The sequence below is a fragment of the Otolemur garnettii genome, unplaced genomic scaffold (assembly GCF_000181295.1).
Source record: "Otolemur garnettii isolate 467f Iridium unplaced genomic scaffold, OtoGar3 scaffold00007, whole genome shotgun sequence".
NCBI classification, from domain to species: Eukaryota; Metazoa; Chordata; class Mammalia; order Primates; family Galagidae; genus Otolemur; species Otolemur garnettii.
This window is the reverse complement of record NW_003852402.1, coordinates 20,792,818-20,813,022: the sequence shown is the minus strand read 5'-3', so window position 1 is coordinate 20,813,022 and position 20,205 is coordinate 20,792,818. Positions and strand designations below refer to the sequence as shown.

The 20,205-nt window shown below is 36.7% G+C and overlaps 1 protein-coding gene and 1 non-coding gene across 7 annotated transcripts in view; both read right to left on the bottom strand.

The window, feature by feature from the left end:
* Positions 1 to 20,205, bottom strand: part of ANKS1B (ankyrin repeat and sterile alpha motif domain containing 1B) — a 1,028,517-nt gene that overhangs the window by 887,622 nt on the left and 120,690 nt on the right. For all 6 annotated transcript variants that reach the window (XM_023509216.1, XM_023509217.1, XM_012801222.2 and 3 more), the window contains exon 2: positions 9,457 to 9,537. In XM_023509216.1, coding sequence (XP_023364984.1) covers positions 9,457 to 9,537 — 81 coding nt within the window. The remainder of the gene's footprint in view (positions 1 to 9,456; positions 9,538 to 20,205) is intronic.
* Positions 17,810 to 17,916, bottom strand: LOC111723028. The gene has a single exon (XR_002771660.1). It is a non-coding gene; the product is annotated as a U6 spliceosomal RNA (small nuclear RNA).

Sequence of the window (20,205 nt, the reverse complement as noted above, 5' to 3'; positions counted from 1 at the left end):
GAACCAGAAGATCTGGTCTAAAATCCCAACGCTCCCCTACTTACCAACTTGGTTCCCTGGAGCGAATCAAATAAGTTCTGCCTGTCCTATCAAGATTGCTAAAATAGAATTTAGAGACTACATCTTGCTGCCAATCTCAAAAAGTTATGGCGTGAACCAAATGATAAACAGATATGATTGTAAAGTGATAGACAGTCAAAAGTTAGGCTCAAGGAAGGCTGGTAAAATGGTAAACAATTTCAGGGGTTTTTTTTCTAACAAATATTTCAAGCACTTAAAAAGTAAAATACTACTAAAAGAAGCTGGTCAAACTAAATATCTGGATCTAAAAAGTAGAATTATCACCTACTACAAAATAGATTTCTCCAAATTAACATCAAATACAATCACGAAAAGAAAGAGAAACTGCATTTCCCAATGTTGAAATGAATAAAAAAATTTTTTTTCTGAAACTCCTTACAAAGGAAAGAAAGATAGATGGAATTATCAACTTTATCTCCTTTGACTCTCTCCAATAATTCTGAATTTGACTTGTTCTTTAGCTCGATTTATCTATTCATTTGTTTTTGAGACAGCTTCTCACTCTGTCCCCCTGGGTAGACTGTCCTGGTGTCACAGCTCACAGCAACTTCAAACTCTTGAGCTCAAGCAATCTGCTTGCCTCAACCTCCCAAGTAGCTGGGACTACTGATGTACACCATCAACACCAAGGTAATTTTTTTTTAAGTACAGATGGGGTCTTTCTCTTGCTATGGCTATTCCGGAACTCCTGAGCTTAAGCAATCCAACTGCTTTGGCCTCCCAGAGTGCTAGGATTACAGGCATAATGAACTACCTGACCTGACCTCCTTGGCTTAAATTTTATTAATGTTCTCTAATAGCATATGTGATATATATTTCAATATTCTTTGTTTATCAGGAAGATTTATGATACAGTGAAAAAATACCTATGTTAAAAATTGGCTACCTATCATTTTTGCATTGTGGACTATGACCATGATCTAATATCTAAATCAGAAAAGAATAATGACCATGATCTAATATCTAAATCAGAAAATAATAAACTATGTGTTTGTGAAATTGCTTTGCCACACACTAAGATCCTAATAAATATTATTTTTGAGTTTTCTAATATATCTATGTATTTTAGGAAATAGTTTAAGAAATGTGTTTATTTTTTAATTTAAATTTGTTGTTTTAGTTTTTATTTAAGTTGAGCTTTACAACTTACTCAGAGATATCAGCTAATGAGCTGGATGAGCTCAGATTTCTAGAGTTCAAACATATTTGTAAAATATAAAGTTACATTTCTGATCAAATAAGTGCCTGCCAGTTTTACTGAATCACACATAGAATAAAGTATTAGTTGATGAGCACAGGGGCTCACACCTGTAATCCTAGCACTCTGGGAGGCCAAGGCAGGTGGACTGCTTGAGCTCAGGAGTTTGAGACCAGCCTGAGCAAGAGTGAGACCCCCGTCTCTAGAGAATTGCCTGAGCCCCAGAGTTTGAGGTTGCTGTGAGCTATGATGCCATGGCACTCTACTGAGGGTGACAAAGTGAGACTCTGTCTCCAAAAAAAAAGAATAAAATATTAATCAACAGATTGTCATTAAATAATGACATTTAACTATATATATCCATGTGTATCACAGGTCATATGAAATAAAGAGACCGTTTTCATCCAAGCTTCTTAAGACCGAATTATATTTCAGGTACTTTCTATAGTATCTATTTAGAAGAGTAGTTAATACTAGAATAGTATTGACTCATTATTATTGTTTTGGTATTGTTATTTAAATAGTTGTACATATTTTGGGAGTATGTGGTATTCTGATACATGCATATAATGTGTAATGACCAAATCAGGGACGATCACCACCTTTAACACTGAACTTTCCTTTATGTTGGGAGCACTCCATCCCTCTCTTCTAGCTAGTTCAAACTACACATTATTGCTCACACTCACCCTATTGTCCTTCAAACAGTAGATCTTATTCCTTCTGTTTGTATTTGTAGCCGTTACCCAACCTCTCTTCATCCCCTCCCCAACCTTTTCCCTTCCTGGCCTCCGGTAACCACCAGTCAACTCTCTGTCTCCATGAGATTCACTTTTCTTAATCTCCTACATACGTGCGTGAGAACATGCAATATTTTTTTCTTTCTGTGCCTGGCTTATTTCACTTAACATGAACTCCTCCAGCTCCATCCACGTCTGAAAATGAAATTTCCTTCTTTGCATGGCTGAATAACAGTCCGTTGCATCTATGCACCATATTTTGTTATCTGTTCACTCATTGATAGATACTTCGCTTGATGCCATATCTTGGCTATTGCAATAAACAAGGGAGTGCAGATATCTCTTCGATATACTGATTTGCTTTCTTTTGGATATATAATGAGCCCTGGATTGCTGAACCATATGGCAATTCTATTTTTAGATTTTTGAGACTCTCCATGCTGTCCTTCACAGTGGCTGTGCACTTTCTCTGCACCATCTCCAGTATACATTATTTTTGTCTCTTTTATAAAAGCCATTTTAACTGAGGCAAGACGATAGCTCATTGTGGTTTCAATTTGCATTGCTCTGATGATCTGTTGAGTATTTGTTCACATACTTTTTGGCCATTTCTAAGTCTCCTGCTGAGAAATGCCTATTCAGACTTTTTGCCTATTGGATTTGCCTGTTGGACTTTTTGCCAATTGTTTAATTGGATTATTGTTTTTTCACTGCTGAATTCTTTGAGTTCCTTAGACTTCTGGTTTTTAACCCCTTGTTGCATGGATAGTTCTCGAACACTTTTTTTCCATTCTTCAGCTTGTCTTTCACTTTGTTGAAGTTGGGCAAACTAGATAATCCTATTTAGAAGAATCAAGTTAGACTCCTGTCTCTCACCAAATATAAAAATGAAATCAAAGACCTAAAGCAAGACCACTGCCTGCTGTGTTCAGCACAGGGACGTGCTCTGCAGGTCTGTAGCCCAGGGGGAACTTACATCTAAGACCTAAAACTATGAAACTACTGAAAGAAAGCATTAGGGAATCACCTTAGGACACTGGTCTGGGCAAAGACTTTTTGTGTAAGACCCCAAAGGCATAGGTAACAACACCAAATATAGACAAGTGAGATTATCAAGCTAAGAAGCTTCTGCACGGTATTATTTTTTACTTTTACTTAAGTTGGGTCTTATATCTTATTCAGAGGTATCACTGAATGAACATGTTGACTCTGCTTCGTTATGCAGCATGGAATATTCAGTTATATTGCTGATAGACACCTGTAAAATAGCAAGCAGCAAAATCATCCCTATACCTTAAACATAAAGTAGTAATCTTTATTAGTATTCAGCATTTGAAAAATAAGAAATACCCTAAAATCCTAAAGTAAATGGAATCACAGAAAAAAATTCATTTCCTATCAAGTTAAATGTAATAATAATCCAATTTAAAGACTTGCAATGTTTGCAGCTTAAAGTTAATATATGCAAGTTCAGGTAAAAATAAAAATTCTAAAAGTATTGATTTTGCTACCACATTATTTAATTCACAAATTTTTTTTTTCTTCAAGTGATAAGGTCTTGCTCTGTTGCCCAGGCTGGAATATAGTAGCATAATGACAACTCACAGCAGCTTATAATTCCTAGGCTAAAGTGATCCTCCTGCCTCAGCCTCTTACGCAGTTGGGACTGTAGGTATGTACCACCATATTGCCTGGCTATTTTATTTTATTTTTTTGTAGAGACAGAGTCCCACTATGTTGCCCAGGCTGGTCTCAAACTCTGGACTCAAGTGACCCTCCTGACTTGGCTTCTCAAAGTGCTAGGATTATAGGCATGAGCCACTGCAGCAGGCCTGTGTATACTTCTTGCTAACATGAAATGTCTTCCAAGAAGTTCCTAGCAAAATTAAATTAATTGGGAAGATTCAACATTAAAATTTCTTTGCCTCAACAGCAAGATTCACTGTAATTAAATCATAACCAAAGATGTGATTTTGTTCCATCCTCTCTTTTTGATAGAGTCCAAAGAGCCTCAAAATAAATGCAAACCATCTTCCTATGGATGCAAAATTAACAAACTAATAAAACTCTCAAATTCAATCCGGCCCTTTTAATTCCAGATTATCTGGGAGCTCTTCTTTCTCTTTAATGGAAATAAAGTTGCAGATATATTCGACATGGTCAAAAGACTACAGAACAACACATTCCATGTCCTAACTTAAGTTTCTTTTCTTTTTTTTTCTTTTTTGGCTGGGTCTGGGTTTGAACCTGCTGCCTCCAGCATATGCAGCAGGCACCCTGTTCCTTTGAGCTACAGGCACAGCCCCTAAATAAAGTGTCTTTACACATGGAATTCACTCTCATAGACTAGATTACAGAATGAACGAGTGTGAATTTTAACTAGTTAATATCCTTATCCAGGAAAGAACTAATCAGACCAAAGATGTTTTTAATTATTCCAATACTCCAGGAACCAGATTATAGAATTTTTAGAGGAGGTACCTCTCTTTCATTAGAAAATCTAAGAAAGAGCAAATTAAAAATACAGAGAGCTTACTGTCTGGATTCTAGATCCAAGTGGATGTATGATTTGTATTACAGAAGATGAGGTCTAGCAAGCACCAAATAGTTTAAAAGTTAGAAGCAAGAATACAAAACATTGCAACCCTACACATATCAAAGAATATACATATTTCGAAGGTACAATAACAACTTGCTGACATTTTTCAAAACGGCATCCAAGCATCAGAATATATATCCAAAGTAGTTTAATAAGATGGTACTCAACAACAAAATAATAAGGTAAGGTGCAATTTAAGTAGAAAAGAAGAACTGAAATGAAATACGAATATATAGGTTTAGTATAACTTCATAAGAAGAGATAAGATTATTATTTAAAAAGAAAGAGGAAAAGAAAAGGGAAAAGCCAAGTAATAAAGGAAAGAAGAAGAAGGGGGAAAAGAAAAAGAAGGAAGGAAAGAAGATGACTGGAAGGGATGAGAGATGATGACAGGAGAGAAGAAAGGCAGGCAGGCAGGTTGGCCAGCCAGCCAATTGCTATTCAGGAAGAGAATTAAGGGATCCAAATTTGCAGTAGAAATACATGGGATGATGAATCCTCCATATTTTTAAATGAAAAAGAGAGAAAGACATAGATAAGTCTCTATTGCATCTATTGAAATAATTTGTAACAGTTATTAGTAGATTTTGTCTTAGTAATCATATTTTTCCTACCACTGGAAAGTAATATTCCTCTAATCTGTGATCACAAATGACCCAGGAAATCGCCCATAGAGTATATTTTCTGTTGTGTCCTGATGTGGCTAACTGCAGATGAGTTGTTCATTATGACATAGTGCATGTCAGGCACAAAACGAGGCTCTGCTGTGGATCGATTAGCAATGAGAAACAAGGGTTTCCAATGAAACATACAAAATAAGAGGAAACAGCTTCTATGGGGGTACTGGGAAAGCCTGTGCTTGAAGCAAACGAATAAACAAACTACACGATCCTGTACCATTAATTACACCTTTGCAATTCCGTAAACTTTAGCCTAGAAATCATCGTGTTCATAGAAACAATCTGGAGCAGACAGATGTAACAAGGGCAGCAACAAACAAGGAAATGAACCGCTTCTGCGCTGACTGCGAAGCCTTGCTGGGGAAGAATACCGCGCAATCACTGCTAATTGCTTATGCTAAGTGAGAACAGCAAACGCAAAGAAATGCCACTCTTCTCTGGTCTGAGATATATTATGTGACTTTCTTTTTCCCCTCCAGATATCTTCGGAGACACTGTTAGAATGTAGCATTCCCTGTGAACACACTATGTGATGATAATGGGAGGCACTCCGGAAAGACATAGGTGACAAAGAAAAGCCAGAGTTTGGCCCCAAAGGGGAGGTAACGCAGAGTACTGGTCAAAGCACAGACGTGAGCTAGAATACTCAGGGTCTAGGCACAACCTTACTTTAATATCTAAGCGGCCGCTAAGTCACTCACTTATCTAGATGGGCATGGTTCACATTTATAAAGTGAGGGAAGTGAGGGGGATCAGGCAGGATGAGCGATTTCTAAATGTAAAGTCCACAGATATTTAAACAGGCAAAATCAGGAAACCTATACTTGACATGAAAAGCCATTTATCATAACTGTAGCATCATAGTACACAATGGAGCCAAAAATAAGACCAACATAGTATATCATGAAATGCTGTAACTGTAAGAAACAATAAAGAATATCCAGCCAATGTATTCAGTCTATTGAACTAAGGCTTAGAGACATTAATTAGATGGCTCAAAATCACACAACTAGCAGAGATGGGAAGACAGGATTAGAATTTTCCTGCTATTTTCAACATCTATAGGATGGCACTGAGTAAAATCTTACTACGAAGTGTTAAAAAGAAAAGGTAAATAAGACCTTGGGACCAAAGCAAAGATATGAAGTCTGACAATTAAATTTGTGAACCTGCCACCTTAATTATACTAGCAGCACTGTATAAACTGCTCAGTATGGTTTCATGAGTTTGATATGTCAGTGTCTCACAGCTGTGTCTGTGTCGACACGTAGCAATGTCTTGCTGAGTGGCATTCATTATCATGGTTGTATGTTTTTGTGTGCCCTGGTGAGAATGTCAGAGCTTAAATTAACAGCAACAAAAACGTTCATCAATTTCTTGTTAAATGTGGCAAGAGTAAAATTGAAATCAGGGACACGTTATTCCAAGTTCATGGGGATAATGCCATGAGTAAAATGGCAGTGTACAATGGATTAAATATTTTTCTGAGCACAGGGAAAGTGTAATTGATGAAGAGAGGTCAGGGCAGCCAGTAACAAGCAGAACTGACAAAAACATCAGAAAATTTTGTCAAATTATACATGAAAACCATGAGTTGACTATGAGAAACACAGTAGACCAAGTGAACATCAACAGTTAGGACAATCTTAACTGAAAATCTTGGCCAACAACTCATGGCTCTTGCATCACAACACTGAATCAGCTCACACAGCACTGTCTGTAAGGGAGTTTTTAGCCAGCAAACAAATAACTGTATTGGAACACCCTCCCTACTCACCTGATCTGGCCCTTAATGATATTTTTCTATATCCAAAGATAAAGGAAATATTGAAAAAAAGACATTTTAATAACATTCAGGACACCAAGGGTAAGACAATGATGCCTTTGATGGCCATTCCGGAAAAAGTTCCAAAATTGCTTCGAAGAGTACACTAGGTGCTGCCTTCAGTGTATAGCTTCTCAAGGGGTATATTTCAAAGGTGACCATAGTGATGTTCAGCAATGAGACATGTAGCAGTTCGTCTAAGGTGAGTTCATGAATTTAATTGTCTCATATAAAATGACATATGTATACAATTCTCATAGAGTAACTACGATAAAAGAGATCTTAAAAGATATCTGGTCAAATTCTCCATCACTTTATGATAATCTTAATGATTACTATTCAATTTGTTTAAATTATCTTCACTTTCTAAATTGCTAATAAGAACCAAAAATTAAGCAAGACATCACAGGAAATCATATCTCAGTACTTCTTAGGCTTTCATAGACATGTGTTAAGTCAGTGGTTGATAATTACTTCACTGAAAATGAAGGGAGGATATGAATGCGAATCATCTGGGGACAGTATTATTTTGAGAAGTCTTTACAATGCCAGTCTGAGAAAGAACAAGAAAAATAATATAGCTCAAATGGTCAGGCCCATAATAGTCTGCCCATTAGATTTGATAGAGTTTATCTTCCCAGTTTGAACTTAGAACTATGGTATTATCCTAAATCCACAAAGAAGCCATCGGTAGCTATACTTTGGACTAATTTAACTTGTCTTTGTTCTTGATGACCCAGGTACAAAGACGAACAAATAATAATTCCCTCTAAAAGATACAGATATTTGGATGTTTTCTACTCTATAGAAGGATAGCTCTTTAAAAAATCCAGCAAAATAAAAACTCCCAAGTTTGATGGCATAATATGGTATAATATAAAATAGAAACCGGATCAAAAGAAATGTAATTTGGGAGTTCTCATACTAAGAATCAAAACGAAACACTAAGTTTCAAACATTTTATGTAATTCAAACGATTCTCCAAAATACTGATAGTTATGTTTACAGAATAAGTTTTAAAATAAAATAAGTCATAGCAATAAGTAATGACAAAAAATAATTATCTTACATTGAGAGCTTTATGGCCACCAAGTTTAAAATCAAGTATGACTAAGTCCTTTGCATCTCAATTCACAGAATAAAAGAAACGTTAGATGGGAAAGCAAAAGATCACTAGTATTTTAAAGCACTGATTACTTCCATCCAGGTTAATACAAAGGACGTAGAGTCTCCATTTTTTTTTTTGTGTGGCTGAATAGTATTCCATGGTCTACTTATACCACAGAGCTGAGAAAGGGAAGGAGGGAGGGGGTGAGGGTTAAGGGGTGTGGTGCAGCGTTTGGTGGTGGGACACAAATTTAAGAGGGTTCTTATCTAACAAAAAGCAATCAGTGTAACCTGGTTCTGTGTATCCTCAATGAATCCCCAACAAGAAAGAAAGAAAGAAAAGAAAAGAAAAGAAAAGAAAGAAAGAAAGAAAGAAAGAAAGAAAGAAAGAAAGAAAGAAAGAAAAGGTAACCAGAAAAATTAAAAAAAAAGCACTGATTACCATATCTAAAAAACTAAAGGAAAATGACACAGATCTGGGTAGACTAACTTAAATCGTGGGCAAGGGAACAACAGAGAGGCAAGGGAGACACAGCAAGAGGGTCATTTTTCTTCTATTAGGAGAAAACCCATCTCTGAACCATTCAGAGGTCTCAACACATTTTGATTCTGTCACCAAACCATGAAGATATCTAGCTAAAATGAAATACTGGAAATAAGTAGCGGTTATGGTTCCATATTCCACAATGTATATGAATGATCACATGATTTGAAACACAATTCCATGGGTTTAAAAAAAAGTTTGAGTTTGAGAAGTTAAAAACCAAAAAGGCAATCATGAATGACAAATAGAAAACATTTTAGTTAAAATATGAAGGATTTGAGAGTGGTTCATATAAGTGATTGTGGCTTAGAAGAGCACGAATTTGTTAAGATTTCACTTGTGGTGAATACTCCCAGGATGGGTGAATACAGGGAGATGCCAAAAAAGGTAGAAAGGTTTTACCCTATTGTCTGCCTAAAGCTACCCATGACTAGCCTGAGCCTGTCATCCTCTCCATTCTCCCTGTGTGATAGGTGAGCATTTCAGAACATCCCTCTCAGCTTACACTCTGCACACAATCACCCTCAGCCACATTCCTGCCAAGTTTAACTTGTCAGCGTTGCAGCCCTGGTGCTTCTCTGAATGAACTCATGGTGACACAAGAAAGGTAGCATCAGACGTGATTAACTTCATCACATGGAACTAAATACACAAGATTCCAGTCCAAATAAGCGGCACTTACTTATGTCCATTTAAGGCTGCATGGTGCAAAGCAGTGTAACCCGAACTGTCTGTGCAGTTCACATTGGGGCCTCGCCAGATGCTGTAAATAAAGCACAAGCATAGAATTAACAGTTAAGCAGAACTTTGCTTTGAAAAACAAAAAGCAGCCCCATGGTCATACAGCCAGCAGCATGTTGCATATGGAAATTTTAGTCATGCAGAAAATGATTGCCATCCTTCCTGAGTCCCTCTCACAACATCAACTTCATTTATTTGGAGCAAGGAAATGAATAGGGAATCTAACTATATTCAGAAATTACTAGCGTGGAGGGAGGGGGATTCAAGGGTTCACTTCTGTAGTTTATCTTACAAGGGTACAAGTGAATCTTTCTATGAGTAGAATATGAACGTTTTAACACAATAACTAAGAAAATGACATGAAGGCTATGTTAACCAGTTTGATGGAAGTGCTTCGGATTGTGTGAGAAAACACCACACTGTACCCCAGAAGTGCATTAATGTACACAGTTACCATTCAATAAAAAAAAAAGAAAAGAAAAGAAACAACATGAATGGATTTCAAAAACATTGTGCTAATAAAACTTTGGTAGAGGAAGAAAATAATGTGAAAACTTAAAAGTTTGCTGGAGTCAGGATGCAGACTTGTGTCCAGTTCCATGGACCAAGACAAATTGGTTTCTTTTTTTCATCTGAAAAATGGGAATTGTTATTCCTAGTAGTGAGAATTAAGTAAACGTGATGTGATTTAAAAAAAAGAAAAAAGAAAAAAGAAATTACTAGCAAATATGTGTCCACTGTCATGCATTAAAATTTGGATACAAAAATTCACTATTACTTTCTACCATTACTTAAATACCAGAAGCAATTAACATTCAGCTACTATTACATATATCAAAGAACAAAGATTGCCTCATCTCTTTTAACACATTCTGAGATGGCAGTGATTTATAGAAGCTATATTTTTTTATTATGGGAAGACCATAAACTCTTCTTGCCATTCTATGTCTACCAAGAAAATGTAATCAATATTTTATACTTGAAAATAAAATCAAAGATTTAGACTGCTGTAAACCATAAGAGGATCCTAACAATTTTGCAGTTATCACCGGTTTTACTATACAATATGTCCTGAGGATAACATGTAACTGTATAAAAGAGTCCATTTTATCTCTGATCACTACAATTAAAGACACTATTTTTAGGTTCTGAAAAATAAGACACTGAATGACACTATTCTAAAAGCAGAACAAAAAGTTACCTGATGTTCATGATGATATTAAAACTATCAAAGATGATATCTAATGACAAACTAATTCATGTATTCACAAAAACATTTATTGTACACCAAAGGTATGTCACATATTAAGGTAGGCATGGAGAACACAAAATTATAACCTACGTCCCTTCTTTACAAGAGCACAATATAATGGAGAGGACAAACATGTAAACTAATAATTATAAAACTAAGATAGCTGAGGTACCAGAGAGCCCATGGGGTCTCAGAGAAGAGAATCAATAGCTATTCAAAACAAGAGATTATGACAGACTTAAACTTAAGTGGGACCATGAAAATAAACAGAATATACTTATTTGAGAGTTAAAAGAGGAATTAGTAAAATGCAGGGATCTATTGGGAAAAAGTGGGAAATGGGAAGCACTAGTTGATAATGACTCATCCTTCAGGATTACATGACTAGAAGGAAAATGGCAACACTCACTAAGATGTGAAATGGACAAGAAGGAGCAAATTTGCCTGGAGGACAGTGCAGAATGGGGAGAAAATAACGACTCCTGTTTTGTAGACATTAAATTTTGAGTGTGCGACATACTTACAATATACAGATTGAACCTAATCCCAACCAAATTCCCAATGACATAATTCACAGAAATAGAAAACAAAATCCTAAAATTTATATGGAATCATAAAAGACCCCAAATAGTCAAAACAATCCTGAGAAAGAAAAACAAAATTGGAGGTATCACACTTCTGATTTCAAATTATATTATAAAACTATAGTAATCAAAACAGTATGGTACTTTTAATCAAAACAAACATGTAAACCAGAGGAACAAAATAGAGATCCCAGAAATAAATATAAACATATAAAGACAACTAGTTTTTGATAAAGGCACCAATAGGGCACAGTGAGGAAAGGATAGTCTCTTCAATAGATGGTGCTATGAAAACTGGATTTCTAGATGTAAAAGAATAAAATCAAATGCTTTTCTTACTTCATATACAAAAATCAACTCAAAAATGGATTAAAGTCTTAAATATAAAACCAGAAACTATAAAACTATTACATTCCTATAATAAAATATAAAGAGAAAGCTACAGGGCATTGACCTTAGCAATGACTTTTTGGATACCATGCCAAAGTTCAGGCCACAAAATAAAAAAATAAGTGAACGGGGGAGAGAGGAAGAGAGCGGGGTGGATGGGTGGAGGGAGGGTGAGTGGTGGGATCATCTCTATGGTTTATCTTACAAGGGTACAAGTGAATATTTCTAAAAGCAGAGTATGAATGTCTGAACTCAATAACTAAGAAAATGACATGAAGGCTACATTAACCAGTTTGATGAGAGTATTTCAAATTGTATATGAAAACATCATACTGTACCCTGTGATTGCATTAATGTACACAGCTATAATTTAATAAAAAAGAAAAGTATACAGGAAAACAGGCAAAAATAGGGGGAAATCTAGATCTTGTGTTTTCTATATCAGCTTTTTAAATTACATGAGTCTAATAAACAGATACCAAAATCAAAATAAATAAATAAATAAATGGGACTACATCACACTAAAAATGTCTGTGCAGCAAAGGCAACAATCATCAAAATGAAACCACAGCCCATAGATCAGCTAAAAAAATATTTATAAGCCATATATCTGATAAGGGGTTAATATCCAAAATGTATAAAAAAAACTCATAGAACTCAACGGTGGAAAAAAAAAACAAATAACAAAAAACAAATTTAAAAAATATAGGCAAAGGACTTGAATAGACATTTCTCCAAAGAAGACATAAAAATGATGAATAGGTATATGAAAAGGTGCTTAACGTCCTTAATCATCAAATCAAAACCACTATGAGATACCACCTCATACCCATTAGGAGGGCTATTACCAAAAAGTCAAATGTTGGGAAGGATCTTGTATACAGTGGGTAGGGATGTAGACTGATACAGCTATTATGGAAAACAGCATGAAAGTCTCTAAAGAAATGAAAAATAGAATGATCATATGAACAGCAATCCCTCTTCAAGGCACATAGCCCCCAAGGAAATAAAATAGCTACCTCCAAAAAAGATCTGCACTCTGTGTTCATTGCAGCATTATCCAGAGTAGCTTAGTTGGACCTAAGTGACCAACAGGCAAATGGATACAGAAACTGTGGAACATACATACAAGGGAACATTATTCCGCCCTACAGTGAATGAGATCTTGCCAATTGCTGCAACATTGTGAGCCTGGAGGACATCACGCTACCTAAAATAAGCCAGACCCAGAACGGAAAATATTCTATTATCTCGTTTACATGTAGAATCTAGAAAAAAATCAAACATACAGAGATAAAAAGAGTAGCTACCAGGGGTTGGAGGGGGGCAGGAAATGGGAAGATATATATCAGAGGATACAATGTAGCCAACAGGGAGGATGTACAGGTCTAGAGATCTACTGTAGGACATGAGGACTGCAACTAATTAAATTGTATGTGCATGGGATTCAAACTAAATGAGATTTTAGCTGTCATTGCCACACCAAAAAAAATGGGTAACTATGTTCATTTGCTCTGCTATATATGTCCCGTAACATGACGCTGTAGACCTCAAAAATACACAACACAATTAATTTTTGAAACATCATAAGAAGCTACTACTATATACCTATCAGAATTGGCCTCCCTAGAAAGACTTCACAGACCTATTGTGAAACCACCCAGAACTCTCCCAAACTGCTAACGGGCACGTAAAATAGTACAACCACTTAGGGAAACAATTTGGCAGTTTCTGAAAAAGGTAAACATACAACTACTGAGTAATTTAGCCATTCCACGCTAGGTGTTTAGCCAAGAGACATGAAAGCGTAAGTCCATGCAAAGATCTGTACATGAATATTCATAACAGCATTAGCCCCAAACTGAAACAACCCAAATGTCCATTAGCAAGTGCACAGATAAACAAAGTGCAATATACCCACATGATGGAATACTACTCAGAAATAAAAGAAATGGAATATTTAAATACCCTGCAGCATTGATTAAAAACCTACATCATTTAGGTTCTCAGATTCCCTCCCCTTCCCAGCACACCGGAATAACTGCTCCTTAATCTCCCCAGCAGTATAGGAGATTTATTCTCTGGCATGAATAAAATATAGTCTCCAGACTAGAGGGTAACAAGCACAGTTGAAGGTAAAGGTACCAACTAGAAATGAAATACTCAGTGAATGTTTACATACTGAATGCTGAAAACCACGAACATCTTCCCTAACTGGGCTTCTAACATAGGAACCGCCAGGCTTACCCACTGTGCACGGTATGCTGGACTATTCTCATCTATGCAAACAAAAATAATCCACAAGGACGTAAGGAAACTGACAGTGAGGGCTTTCCCAGGGGAATCCTGATGGGGGAATCCCTAATCAGAGCCCCCTGTGGTAAAGCTAGGGTACTGGGAAGTATTTTGCAACCAACACTGCAAAAAGCTGAGGGTGGGAGGATGAGCCCTGATTTATAGGCTTTGTCAACTTCTATGATGTAAATGCTCCCGTTTGAGGTCACTTAACTCAGAGATGGGAAGCAGCTAACAATTGCATTTCCTAAGCTGACACAAGCAGATCCAGGACACCACTGAAAAGTCTGCAATGGTAACTCCCAACATCATGAACTCAGTTTCCTGTTAGCTTTTGAAAACTTCCACTCTCGAATATGAACAAACCACCAAAGAAGACCTCCAGCCCTGTGGGGAAATCATTTATTATTAAAGAGGCTGAAACAAACAAAAAAAAAATTAGAACCAACTACAGAAAAATGTAACTTAGAGGAAATTTGGACTAGGCAGGGGAAAAACATTTTCAAAAATAGGATCATTACTATCTTCTCAAAATAAGAAAAGATAATGAATGTTTTAAAAAATGCAATGAAGAGAAAATGAGAGATAAGAGTTCTAAATTAAAATATATATATATGATAGCAGAAACTTAAAACTCCGCAGAAGAATTGAAAATAAAGCTGACAAAATATCCCAGAGAATTAGGGAGAAAAGGCAAAGATGTGGAAAAATAGAAGGGAAATCTTAAGAAAAGTAGAGCATATCTTCAAAAGTTCCAGCACTGGGCAGCGCCTGTGGCTCAAAGGAGTAGGGCATCGGCCCCCATATCAGAGGTGGAGCGTTCAAACCAGCCCCGGCCAAAAAAATACACTGCAAAAGTTCCAACATTGAATAACAGGTTCTTAACATCAAGACATAAAAAAGAAGAGAGAGAAATCAACGGAATAAATCATTTATAAAAAATTATCAGCAGTCGACATTAATTTACAAACTAAAAAAGTGCATGAATAGCTTTGGTAAAAAATCTTAAGAAGAAATGAATCTGATGAGGTCTTTGAAATTTCAACTAACAAGTAAACCAAATTTCTAAAACACAGACGCAGGTCTAGTCTCTTTAAACTCTAGTAATACCAACAACTCTTCGCAATTCAGGCCACCTGAAATGAAGAGAAATTATTCACAACTTACAACTGCATACGTTGTAAGTCTGTATGTAGTTTTGTTATATTTAAAATATATTTTAACAGGTCCAATCATCAAAAACAAAAGGAGTAAGATATCATCTTTCTCCAAAGAGCTCGCAATTATATAGAGAAAGATAGACACACAGATTTTGTAATACAAGTAGTGAGCATCCTGCCTACGGCATAAATACCCAATAATTGTTTGTTATCAATATTCCTGTTATTTTTATCATGAACTAAATGCTACAGTAGAAAAATCTATAACTCCCTAAATTAATATTCCCGTTTAAGGCAACTCCAGCATAAATCACTATGGGGTATTTTAGGGAAAACTCAACTGAAAGTCCTCAATTACATATATCACAGAAGAATTTATAGGAGAAAAAATTATAAAAGAAGCAGCAATAATGGGATATATGTACCACCGATTCTTAAAATGTATTACAAATCAATACTGAAAAGTGTTATTCTGGTGCCAGAATAGAGAAATCAATGATTACAAGAGGCCCTAGAAACAGACCAATAATAACATACAGAAATAATCTTGACATTTGAAAGAAAGAAGAAAAGGGCTGGGTAAATCAATCAATAAATAGTCGCAAGAAAAATGTTTTCATTATTGGAGAAGAAAAAAAAAATCATTCAATTCCCTACCTCATGCCATTTAGCAAAATTAAATCCAATATAATCTGTTCTTGCTTTCCTCTCAACCCTCATTTCTTTCCCACATTTTTTCACACACCCGATTCCAACCACACAGCCTTTCTGGAAAACACAAGTGCTTGCACCTTATGGCTGTTGAACTGAAACTCTCTCTGCCTAGAGGCTTTCTCCTGGGATAATCATATGGCTCAATCTTTCTGCTCAAATGCCACCTCTTCAGAATTCCCCCTCCCAGATGACTCAGCCCAAAATAGCACTCTCTCATCACTCTCATCCCCTAGGTATGGGACTCAGCACCAGCTGACATCACACTATGTATTGATTTGATTCTGTCTCCCGACTAGAATGGAAGCTTCACTCTCTATCTTCAGTATTTAGAGCAGTGACTGGAAGATTGTAGGTTCTAAATAAACATGTGTTAAATAAAATATAAAAATGTCTGGTTTGGTGCCCACAGCTTAGCGGTTAGGGGGCCGGCCACATACACCGAGGGTGGCTTGTTCATATACAGTGAGGGTGGCGTGTTTGAACCTGGCCCGGGCCTGGTAAACAACAATGACAACTACCAAAAAAAAAAAAAAATAGCTGGGTATTGTGGCAGGCACCTGTAGTCCCAGCTACTTGGGAGGTAGAGGCAAGAGAATCACTTAAGCCCAGTAATTTGAGGATACTGTGAGCTGTGATGCCACAGCACTCTACCCAGAGCAACATAGTGAGACTCTGTCTCAAAAAAAAAAAAAAAGTATATATATACACACACACACACACTCATATATGCCAATACATATATAAAAAATGTCTACCTCGCTGGAAATCAAAGAAAGAGAGAAAAGAAACCTATACCGTTACATATTTTTTATCAAATTGGGGGGAAAAAATGCCAATTCAGTGATGGACAGGATATAGAGAAAAGACATTATAATAAACTTGTGGTGCAAATGTAAATGGGTATGATTTTTCTAGAAGAGGATTTGACAGTACAATATTTTAAAGCCTTAAGAGTACACAAGCTTCTTCCCTAGAAATTCTACTTAAGAGGAATTATTTTCAGGAAGCAATTATTAGTTTGTACAAATATTCAGCTGTAAGAATATTCATCACAATGTGACTCGGAGTCGTACACACTGTGGAGTTCTTTGGATACGCAGGGCCCCTTAGGACAGTTGTTCTCTCTGCTCTCATCACCAAATTTCTAACACTGCCTGCCTCAGGATCTTGGGACTCATCTTTCTCTCTCTCCAGCAAAAATGCCTTTGCTTTCTTTCTCTCTGGCTCCTTTTCACAAGGTCCACACCTTAATGTCTTCTAAGGCCCAAGAGCCCACGGTGGGAGCACCTACCCATTGGTTTTGGCTTTGTCAGCCTCTCTGGGAGAGCCCACCACAGAGCAGCCAGGGCTCCCAGAGAGGACCCAGTTCTTAGGTTCTACACAATGGTTCACTATATGTGACAGATAAAGAGATAAGTATTACTATCCCTTAAAGTAATAAAATAAAACCTTGAAATAGAAAAAAACAGGCTGAGGATATTTTTTTATTTTTAATTATGATGAGTGCATAATAATTGTACATGTGGATCATCATGAAAGATACACAAAAATCAAGAAATGCAAAATCTGCCTGGATAGAAACAAATAAAGTGCTCCCAGCAGCTGATAAGCGGAGCAAGTTGAAACGAGCAGGGGTGAATCAGAAAGGATGTCAGGACTGTGTCTCTTGAAGGGAAATGATGGTCTATTGCAGAGTCTGTCTCAAAACTTTCGTAATGACCTACATGCATCTTTATAGGGTACATGTGATGTTCTGATATAGGCATATAAGGCAAATTAACCCAAATCGAGGTAATTAGGGTATCCATCACCTTAGGAATTTAACATTTCTTTGTGGTAGGAACATTCCAACTCAACTATTTTAGTTATTTTAAAATATACCCCAACTTACTGTTTACTGAAAAAAATGGATGTTTCATAAATGTACACGTCATCCTTGTGCAGAGGCCCTGCCAATCCTCTCTGGGGCGTTCCAATTTTAGGAGATGTGCTGCCCAAGCGAGCACCAGGCAGAGAATATTAGCAGGAAATTCACAGAAAGAGGAAATGCAAATGGCTAACTAACAATTGAAAATATAACCAAGCTCTCCACGGCCAGATACGTTCCCAACAGAACAGTGTCGGTCTCTTTCTCTCTCATCAGATGAGTATAAACTTTTGAGAAAATCATTGATAACTAACAAAGGAGGTAGCAAATGTGGGGGTAAAATAGGTGCTCTCACAGCATGCTGATTAAAGTGTGAATACTTTCCAGAAAAGTATCATGGCAATATCTAATATCTATATATCTAGTACCTAGCAACTAATTTCAAATGTGAACACTTTGACCCCAAAACTCTACATTTTAGAATTGATGTCTATGACAGAATAGTATTAATATGAAGACTACACACACAAAAATATTTACTGTAGAATTTTATTTTTTTATTTTTTTGCATCAGGGTCTTACTCTGTTGCCCAGGCTAGAGTACGGTGGCGTTACAGGTCATAGCAACCTCAAAGTCTTGGGCTTGAGCAATCAATCCTCTTGTGCTAGCCTCCCAAGGAGCAGGAACTATAGGCATACACCACTATGCCCAGCTAGTTTTTCTATGTTTAGTAGGGAGGAGGGTCTCACTCTTCCTCAGGCTCACTCTTAAGCTCTGCTCACTCTAAGATCTGGCGTTTGAGACCAGCCTGAGCAAGAGTGCTAGAATCACAGGTGTGAGCCACCACATCTGGCTTACTGTAGAATTTTAATAGTACAAAAGAAAAAGTTCACGAACGCCCATAAAAAAAAAAAGGAAAGCTTAATTAGGATTCCACCATACCATGAAACATTATACAAAATAAAAAACTTGGATCTGCATGTACTGATCTTGAATGTTAAGTGATACATAACAAACATATTAAGTGATAAAATCAATTGCAGAATATTGAGTATCTCAATAACCCAAAGTCTTTATACATATTTACTCATTTTTTTATATATACAATTATAAAACAGATACTATCAGCATTCTCATTGTACAGATGAGAAATATTGGTATTAACGTAGAAAACCACGTGCAAAAACACATTATCCATTCTCTAAATGGTTTGAATAGTTGTAATCATCATGTATTTCTTTAAAGAAAAGAAGACAATAAAATAGGAAGAGAGTAAAGGTCAGGTTTGCCCCCAAACTTGAACCTGAGTGGTTCACGGGACGATATTGAACATGTTTCTGACACGATGGGGGCAGTGTTTTTAGAACGAGGGTTGTTGTGACAGGGAGAAAGGGAACAGCAGGAGGAAGTCAGGTTCACGTCTATTTTGACAAACCAGGGAAGGAACAGAGAAATCTGAACTAATGGACACACAGTAGGAGGCAAAAGGAGAGGAGGAAATTCAAATATATGTGTCCAAAATAAAACTTATGGGAGAAAGTATCCGCATGCACAGAGGATACTGTGAGGGAGGGGATGACCCAGGTTTGATCGTGAACTAAATGCACGATGATGATGATGATATCATCTCTGAGGCCTCCAAGGGCAGCCGTGGTACCTTTCCAGGGAAGCTGAGTCTCATTTAAAGCTGATGAGATTGCTAGGAATACCTCAGGCAAAAAACGGAAAAGAAATGAGAAAATACTGCAGATTAACTCTTGTACATTTCTCTTAGGTTTCCTGCATGTTATTAGACATCATAAACATTTAGTAAGGGAAGACCATGATGCTGATAACTAAAATAAGATTCAGAGCCTACCATTTACCTATACCGAGTCGGGGCCTTGTTATCAAAATAAGTTTAATTATACTAGAAGCATAAAAAATTCCATTGAACGGCTCCTTTTCTCAGCGAAATGGATATAGACACTTCCTTTTTTAAACACGGAGGTTTAGAATAGAAATCGAGTGCATATATATACTCGAATATTCAACTGTACCTATTGACAGAGCCTCTAGGCACATACCCAAAAATCCACGGAACATCCACACACATTTGAAACACTATAAATAAGCCAGACTCAAACCCACAAACTAAAAACTTCCTTTAAAAAAGGAAGCTGGGTGGTTAAAACCTCGAGCTTTGAGCTAAAGTTCTGCTTCGTTCCAAATTTTTGAACTGCGTTTCTCTCCTTACTCAATCTTGAAATGTGTCAAAAAGAGGGTCTAGGAGACCAAACCTTCATTAACTTAAACTAGGGTGACCAGATTTTAACATTTGTAAAGCGGGACAACATGTCCGGGTGAGGGGGGGCAGGGGTGGGGTGGGGGACGGGGCAGGGCAGGGCCTGACAACAATGCAAACTTTGATAAACAGTTCTCAATAAT